General features: G+C 37.3%; 1 protein-coding gene across 7 annotated transcripts in view; it reads right to left on the bottom strand.

The window, feature by feature from the left end:
- Nucleotides 1–206: 206 nt before the first annotated feature.
- The window catches only part of LOC123815535 (zinc finger protein 568-like), a 35,231-nt gene continuing 25,988 nt past the window's right edge, over nucleotides 207–9,449 (bottom strand). For all 7 annotated transcript variants that reach the window (XM_045833819.1, XM_045833818.1, XM_045833817.1 and 4 more), the window contains exon 5: nucleotides 207–2,561. In XM_045833819.1, coding sequence (XP_045689775.1) covers nucleotides 1,120–2,561 — 1,442 coding nt within the window. In that variant the 3' untranslated portion in view covers nucleotides 207–1,119. The remainder of the gene's footprint in view (nucleotides 2,562–9,449) is intronic.

The raw sequence follows: 9,449 nt of genomic DNA, 5'->3' as shown, positions 1-9,449 counted from the left end.
AGCATAATACAACCAGAGAATCTGAAATACAGGACATACTGACAATAACCATAGGGGAGTGAGGAGAGGGATAAGGGGAGAAAGAAGGGGGAAGGTCATCAAGGTACAGGTATAAAGGATCCCTGGGCAAAGCCAAAGGTTGGAAGGATTGAGGGTGGGAGATGGGGGTGGGTATGGGGGGGGTGGGTGGAAGTGGTGGTGGGGAAATGGAGACAATTGTACTTGAACCAAAAAATGCAAAAAATATGTATAAAAATAAAAAAGATATGATGCAAGATGTTCATGTAGTCAATGAACCCAAAAGGCCCTATTCTCTAGTAATACAAAATTAATCTCTAGTAATACAACGTTATGAAAGTAAAAAATAATAATAAAAGCATCTCTTACCTAATACACTTTCAATACAATCCAAACACTTATAAAAGACATAATGTAATTATTTAATCTTCACAATGCTACTAAGAAATATGTGGTGTTATTAATTTATAAATGAGAAAATTTAGATATTGTGAAATAATTTGCCGTATAAGAAGTGAGTTATAATAATAAAGACAAATAAAGACTAAACATTGGTTCAACCTTTCCCCACTCTTATTCGGTTTAGGCTAATTTTAGACAATGAGTTTGCAAATATGAACAAGATTTAGGAAGGACAAAGTAATCTGCTATAATTTTAATATTAACATAGCCTTCAAGTATGAATTATCAGATAAGTAACTTTATAGCTAAAGAAATTGGTGTCCCATATATATGCTATTTATGTTATACATCCTCTAATCTCTCTTAAGGGCTAATGATCCTGATATTGAGAAAAGTTTGAATGATTAATGACTCTTAACACATTTGCTACCATCCTAAGTTTTCCCACTTTCCTTGCATTCATAGAGTTTTTTTACCAATTGATCTCTGTTAGCAAAGGGATTCTGAAACACAAATAAACCCTCCCAATTCCTAACATTCTGGCCCTTAAACACTTTACATTAACAGTACAAACTCTTGACATTAAGCTGTTATCCTTAAATACTTCCCCACATTCCTTATAATTGTAGGGGTTTGTTTGTTTCTGTTTTACTAGTAAGAATTTCAGATGTCAATTAAATTCTGAATGTTCACATATCTTCATTCATTCCTCTGTCCTGCATGAATTTTTTGATGTTGACTAAGGTGTGAGCCACGAATAAAGGCTTTTCCACAATGCTTACATTCATAAGGTTTCTCACCAGTGTGAATTTTCTGGTGTCGACTAAGTTCTGAGCCACGACCAAAGGCCTTTCCACATTCCTTACACTCATACGGTTTTTCACCATTATGAGTTCTCTCATGATGAGTAAGTTCTAACCTTCGAATAAAAGATTTTTTACATTCCTTACATTTATGGGGTCTCTCACCAGTGTGAATTTTTTGATGTCGAATAAGTTCTGTGCTACAAGTGAAGGTCATTTCACATTCCCTACATTTATAGGGTTTCTCACCAGTGTGAGCTCTTTGATGTCGAGTAAGTTCTGAGCCACGACGAAAGGACTTCTCACATTCCTTACATTTGTATGGTTTATCACCAGTATGAACACTCTGATGTCGAATAAGATGTGAATAAGAGATAAAAGCTTTCCCACATTCCTTACATTTATGAGGTTTCTCACCAGTATGAATTCTTTGATGTAGACTCAGTTGTGAGGCACAGCTATATACCTTTCTACATTCCTTACATTCATAGCGTCTTTCACCAGTATGAATTATTTGATGAAGACTAAGTTGTGTGTCATAACGAAAAGCTTTACCACATTCTTTGCATTTATGGGGTTTCTCACCAGTGTGGATCCTCTGATGTCGGAAAAGGTGTGAGGGACGGGTGAAAGCTTTTCCACATTCCTTACATTCATAGTACCTCTCACCTGTATGAATTCTCTGATGTAAATTAAGTTGTGAAGTAGTTGGAAAGGCCTTCTCACACTCCTTACATTCATAGGGTTTCTCACCAATATGAATCCTTTGATGTTTAATAAGCTGTGAGCTAGAAGGAAAGGTTTTCCCACATTCTTTACATTTAAGAACCTTCTCACCAGTATTAATGCTCTGAGGTTCAGTAATTTCAGAATCATGTATAAAGGCATGCTTATTACTTTCATTACTTTCCTTTCTTTCATGAATTCTCTGACACTTATTCAAGTCTGAGCTACTATTTAAGGCTTTTCCACATTCTCTCCATTGAGAGTCTTTTTCCTTATTATGACTGCTTTCATGTTGAATGTGGTCTGATTGGTACCTGAAAATTTCCTTACATTCCTTGTATTCACATGACTTCCTTCCAGTATGAATTATCTGAGGTACTCTATAAACTGTGCTTTGAATGAAAGCAGACATTTCTTCAGAGGTTATTAGAGCTGGTTTGAAATGTCCATCCTGTTGTGTCTCCAGATAGCATTTGATTTCACTATTATCTCTGACCCCAACACACACAAGGTTAGACCTTATAGGTGTTTTTATCTCTGGTTGCAATGATTTAATTTCACAACAGCCCTCCTTTGGAGATAAATTCCTGGTTTCTCTTCTGGATTCCCAATCTGTAAGAAAACAAGAAAGAAATAGGGAGGTATTTTCTTTCATGTTTGAGGAAAAAGAAAAGTTCTTGGGTAAAAATGACAAACTAAAAATAGGAAATAAATAGCTCTTAACATTGCACTACAATTTGAAAAAGGAGGGCAGAGGGAAAATAAGGATAGAGAAAATGGGGAGAACTTATAAAGGAAGTGGTTATTAACCTCTGGTAAGAATCAGAATGGTGGGGAACTTATACAAATATAATGTCCAGGAACCACCTAAAACTAATTAAACAACAATGTAAAGAAATAGGATATTACAATAACAGCAAGTCCGCTCATCTATAGACTCAAAATATATCTAGATTATAATTACTTGTCTTTAACAGTATAGCTAGCACTTGTCCAAAGCCATCCTATATCAAGATTAATACACTATTCTAAATGAGTCTCTTTACTTGCACTGTTGCCTTCCTAATATCCCATACCCAGCATAATAGCTAGGGTGTCCTTGTTAAAATAAGTCAGATCATCAAAGAGAGAATATTAAAAGCAGCAAGGGAGAAAGAGATAGTGACATACAAGGGAGCTGCAATAAGGCTAGCAGCTGATTTCTCAAAAGAAACACTATAAGCCAGTAGGGAATGGTAAGACATAGTCCAACTAATGCAAAGCAAAGGCCTGCAACCAAGACTACTCTACCTAGCAAGGCTGTCATTTAAAATGGAAGGCAAAATAAGGAATTTCCCAGACAAAAGATGGCTAAAAAAATACACCTCCACCAAACCAGCTTTGCAAGGCTTGCTAAAGGGAATGCTTTAAGAAGATGAAGGTATAGAGAGAGAGAGGGGAACACAGGTACAAAAGGAAAAAATGGCTTAGGATCCATACCTGTCAATAGTAACCTTAAATGTAAACAGATTAAACGCTCCAATCAAAAGACATACTGTAGCTCAATGGATAAGAAAACATGACCCACATATATACTGTCCACAAGAGACCCACCTCAGAACAAAAGACCTACACAGACTGAAAGTGAAGGGCTGGTAAAAAATATTCCAAGCAAATGGACAGGAAAAAAAAGCAGGGGTCGTAATACATATACCAGACAATGTAGATTTCAAAATTAAGGTCATAAAAGGACGCAAAGAAGATCATTTCATACTTCTAAAGGGAAAAATGCCTTAGGAAGCTATAAACATTGCAAACGTATACGCACCCAACATAGGAGCACCCAAATATATAAGGAAAATCTTCGAGGACTTCAAGAAAGATATAAACAGCAACACAATTATAGTAGGACATTTTTACACTCCACTGTCAACAATGGATGGATCTTCCAAACAAACAATCAACAGAAACATAGCAGCACTGAACAACACACTAGGCTAAATGGGCATAACTGATATAGACTCTTCCACCCCCCAAAAGCAAAACATACCTTCTTTTCAAATGGACATGATACGATACAAAAAAAGCATGAACAAATTCAAGATAATTGAAGTCATGTCAAGCATTTTCTTTGATCACAATGGCCTGACTAGAAAGCAACCTATATGGAAAAATTCAAAAACATTCAAATACATGGAGATTGAATAAAATGTTATTAAACAGTGAATGGGTAAACTATGAAATTAAGGAAGAAATAAAAAACCTTCTGGAAACAAATGGAAAATGAATACACAACAACCCAAAACGTAGAGGACACAGTGAAGTCAGTTCTGGGAGGGAAGTTCATAGCAACATAGGCTTACCTAAAAAGATGGAAACGTTTCAAATAAACAACCTAAACTTGTACCTACAAGAACTGGAGGAACAACAACAAACAAAGCCCAGAGCAAGCAGAAGGAAGGAAATAACCAAGATCAGAGCAGATTTAAATGATATAGAAACTTAAAAGAATAATTCAAAGAATCAATAAACCCAGTTACTGGTTCTTTGAAAAGATAAAACCTGCAGGCTCTGCCTGCAGAGCTCCCCTGGGTGGTCACGGATGAAATAAAAATACCCAATGTGTGATCTGCTTGAGGAGGAAAGGTGACAGGGGTCCCTCAAAGGAGAAAGGTCCTGAATACCTTCTTCCCTGTGTATTTATTGAGTTCAGCTCACACAGAGATACACAGTATGCACATAAAGCTCATCAACCAATGATCGAAATGCTATTGACATCATTTACAGATGATAGTTGAAGAAACACAGGGATTATCTCTGGTCATGGTTGGCTTTAGCTCAAGTGTCTGTTTCATAGCAACAGGACAGAGCAAGTCTCAAAGGAAACAATGTATATTCTTTCTCTGGCCAGATTCACCCCCCTCCCCTCCGCCGGAGTATCTGTTCCGGAGTATCTGTTCCAGTACAAGGTCGCAGCTGCCTCTGGCATAGTTCCCAGGCTGTCAGGAGGGGACAGCAAAGCAGCTAAGATACTAGAAGTTTTTACAGGAAGAGTGAGGACTCAGGCTATAAGAAAGCCAAGGGGTGAGGGTCTTTCTGCCCCTTCTCTGAAGACCCCTAAGTCCTTCCCTGATAAACCATTGCAATTGAGCCTGTCTTAGGTTGCACCCACCTGGGGGTCTTACCTGTCATTGGTTAACCAGTCATCCACCCAGGCCAAGCAGGGGGAAGTGAGGGAGGCGAGGGCTGCACTCCTGCCAGGAGGAAATGTTATATCTCCTTAATGGCTCATGTCCCCAAGGCTTTTTCACTCAGCTCTAGCCATGGGACCCTTAACGTCCATTAATGAGGCTACAGACCCTGCAATAAGGCAGGACAGCTCCCAAAGGATAAGCCTTCAATCAGACTCATCAAGAAGAAAAGGAAGAGGATGCAAATGAAATTAGAAATAAAAGAGAAGAAATTACAACTGAGATCACAGAAATACAAAGGAGTGTAAGAAATTAAAATAAACAACCATATGCCAAGAAATCTAAAAACAAGGGTGAAATGGACAAATTTCTAGAAAAATCTAATCTTCCAAAATTGAATGAAGAAGAAGCACAAAGCCTAAACAGACTGGTAACAGCTGGTGAAATTGAAGCAGTAATCAAAAAATTCCCAACATACAAAAGACTGAGACTGGACAGTTTCACAGGAGAATTTTACACAACATTTAAGGAAGGGCTAACTCTTATTCTTCCCAAACTATTCAAAAATCCAAGAAGAGGGAGGACTCCCAAACTCTTTTTATGAGGCCAGCATCATCCTAATCCCAAAACCAGATAAAGACACAACAAAGAAAGAAAACTACAGGCCAATATCACTGATAAACAAAGACACTAAAATCCTCAACAAAATATTGTCAAATCACATCCAGCAATACATTAAAAAGATCATAAATCATAATTGTGGGATTTATCCCAGGGAAGCAAGAATGGTACAATATTTGCAAATCAATAAACATAATACATCACATAAACAAAACAAAAGACAAAAATAACATGATCATATTAATAAATGTGGAAAAAGTATTTGATAAGGTACAGCACCCATCTGTGATAAAAACACTCAGCAAAGTGGGAGTAGAGAGAGCATACTTCAACATAAAAAAGGCCATATATGAAAAACTGATAGCCAACATCATACTCAACGGGCAAAACTTAAAAGCTTTCTTACCAAGATCAGGAACAAGACAAGGATGCCCGCTGTCACCACTTCTATTCAACATAGTAATGAAAACCCTAGGCATAGTGATCCAACAAGGAAAAGAAATAAAAGGCATCCAAATTGGAAAGGAGGAAGCAAAACTGCCATTGTTTGCAGATGACATAGTAGTGTACATATAAAACCCTAGAGAGTCTACCAAAAAACTACTCAACCTAATAAGTGAATTTGGCAAAGCAGTGGGATACAAAGTCAATATTCAGAAATCAAGAGCCTTTTTATACACAAACAATGAAATACCAGAAACAGCTATCAGGAAAAAATACCATTTGCTATAGCAACAAGAAAAATAAAGTACCTAGGAATAGACTTAACCCAGGAGGTAAAAGACCTGTACTCAGAAAAGTACACAATACTGAAGAAAGAAATTAAGGTAGATACAAATAAATGGAAACATGTACTATGTTTGTGGATTGGAAGAATCGATATCATCAAAATGTCCATACTAACCAAAGGAATTTAAAGATTTAATGCAATCCCTATTAAAATACCAATGACATATTTCACAGATATGGAACAAACACTTCAAAAATTTATATGGAACCATAAATGACCCTGAATAGCTACAGCAATTTTGAGAAAGAAGAACAAAGTAGGAGGGATCACGATACCTGACATCCAACTATATTAAAAGCCCACTGTGATCAAAACAGTCTGGTACTGGCATAGGAACAGACTCATAGATCAGTGGAACAGAATAGAGAGCCAAGAAATAAACCCATGTCTCTATGGTCAATTAATATTCAACAATGGGGGCAAAGGCATAAAATGGAGTAAAAATAGCATTTTTAAGAAATGGTGTTGGGAGATCTGGACAGCTACAGTCAAAAAAATAAAACTCAACGACCAACTTATACCATGTAAAAAAGTAAACTCAAAATAGAGAAAGACTTAAATATAAGTCGGGACACCATAAAAGCCCTAGAGGAGAACACAGGCAGGAAAATCTCAGAAATTCCATGCAGCAAATTTTCACCAATATGTTCCCTACAGCAAGGACATAAAGAAAAGAACAAATGGGACTTCATCGAAATAAGAAGCTTCTGCACAGCTAAAGGAAACATAAGCAAAATGAAAGGGGAACTAACCGTATGTGAAAATGTTTGCCAATGATACCTCGTACAAGTGTTTGAAAACTCACATGACTCCAGTCCAGGTGACGTACAATCCAATTAAAAAACGGGCCAAGGATTTGAACAGACACTTCACCATGGAAGACATACAGAGGGCCCAGAAATATAGGAAAAGATCCTCAGCGTCACTACCCATAAGAAAGATGCAAATTAAAACCACAATGAGATACCACTTTACACAGGTCAGAATAGCCATACTAAACAACTCATCAAACAACAAGTGCTAGCTAGGTTGTGGAGAAGGGAACCCTAATACATTGTTGGTGGGAATGCAGACTGGTGCAGACACTGTCGAGAACAGTATGGAATTTCCTCAGACAACTAACAATGGAACTGCCTTTTGATGCAACAATTCCACTGCTGGGATTATACCCTAGGAATCTTGAAACACTAATTCAAGAGAACCTCTGCACCCCAATGTTCATAGTGGCACAATAGCCAAGTGTTGGAAGCAACCTAAGGGCCCATCGGTAAATGAATGGATCAAAAAATATGGTACATTTACATGATACATTTGGTACATTTATATAGCAAAAAGAAAGAAGGAGCTTCTATCTTTCTCTACAGCATAGATGAAACTGGAGAGCATTATGGCAAGTGAAATAAGCCAGGTGGTGAATGACAAATAACATATGGTTTCACCTATAAGTGGCACCTAATCAACAAAGCAAACAAGCATGCAAAATATAACTGGAGACACTGAAATAAAGAATAAACTGACAATAACCAGAGAGGATGGTTAGGTAGGTAAGGGGGAAAGTAGGGGAAGGGTCATCAAGAAACATGTATAAAGACTCATGGACAAAGCCAAAGGGGGAAATATTTAGGGTTGGAGGTAGAGGTAGAGTGGAAACAGAAAGTGGTGGAGGGAAAAGGAAGACAACTGTACTTGAACAACAATATAAAAATGTAAAAAAAACCTCCCAAACTGTGGTACACTACACAAGGGAATACTATGCAGCAGAAAGAAAAAAGGAACTCCTACCCTTCACAACAGCATGAATGGAACAGGAGAGCATTAATTATTCTAAGTGAAATAAGCCAGCCAGTGAAAAATACCATATGATCTCACCTATAAGTGGAACCTAATCAACAAAACAATCAAATGAGCAAAGAGACTTGGAAATAAAGAACAATCTGACAGTTACCAGAGCGGTGGGGCAAGGTAGATAACGGGGAAACAAAGGGAAGAGGCATATGAACATATGAAACACGAATAGAGGACTCATGGGCATGAACAGTGAATGGTGTGGGGGGATTGTGGGTGTGCGGGGTGATGGTGTATGGGAGAGAAATGGGGAAAAAGGCAGGATGACTGTAACTAAACAACAATAAAAAAATAAAGTCAGATCATGTCATTCTTCTGTTCAAAAACTCCACTAAATTTCCCTCTCAGTAAAAGTCAAAGTCTTTTGTGGTCTGGAAGGTCTTCCCTGAACTTTTCCTGCACTACCTTTTTCAGACCTCACTGTCTAGCTGTCCTCTCCCTTTAGCTGACTCTGTTCTTACTCCTTGACCAAGCAGATATTCTTCACACTTGCCAAGCATATCCCTCTTATACAATCTACATGTACATACCTTCCCTAATACAACACTATGACTCGTTCAATTACTTCATTCTAACCTCTAATTGAATGCCAACTTATGAGATCACTCTTTAGAAAACAGGACCTCATCAATCTACTTACTTTATTTTTTACAGTGCACTTTCATCACATGTCATATTTCTATTTCCCCAACATTATTATGAAAACTTTCAAAGAAAAACATTAAAAGAATTAACCCATGAAACCCCATATTCCCAATACCAAATTATAAAATAAACATTTGGCTCTACTTGCCTGATCATATATGTGTCCCTCCACTAACCCATTTTGCACAAATCAGTATATTCACTTCTAACCTCAATAGATTATATTATACTTTAACTTCTTTACCTCTGTATTGTCCATCTGCTCTTTATTGTACTTACATTTAGTATACACTTATAACTATTTGTTTGATGAATGAATAGTCATTGGTATTTTTATTAATCTCCAAGAGTGATTCTGAAGCAACTCAAAGAGTGGGACTCATTGTTTAAATATAGTGCGTGCCCCCTGTACTCAACAATAAAATTACT

Source organism: Phyllostomus hastatus, unplaced genomic scaffold, assembly GCF_019186645.2.
Source record: "Phyllostomus hastatus isolate PE091 unplaced genomic scaffold, TTU_PhHast_1.1 phas_contig_194, whole genome shotgun sequence".
Taxonomy (NCBI): domain Eukaryota; kingdom Metazoa; phylum Chordata; class Mammalia; order Chiroptera; family Phyllostomidae; genus Phyllostomus; species Phyllostomus hastatus.
The sequence above is the reverse complement of the archived record's forward strand: the minus strand, read 5'-3'. Positions and strand labels throughout refer to the sequence as shown.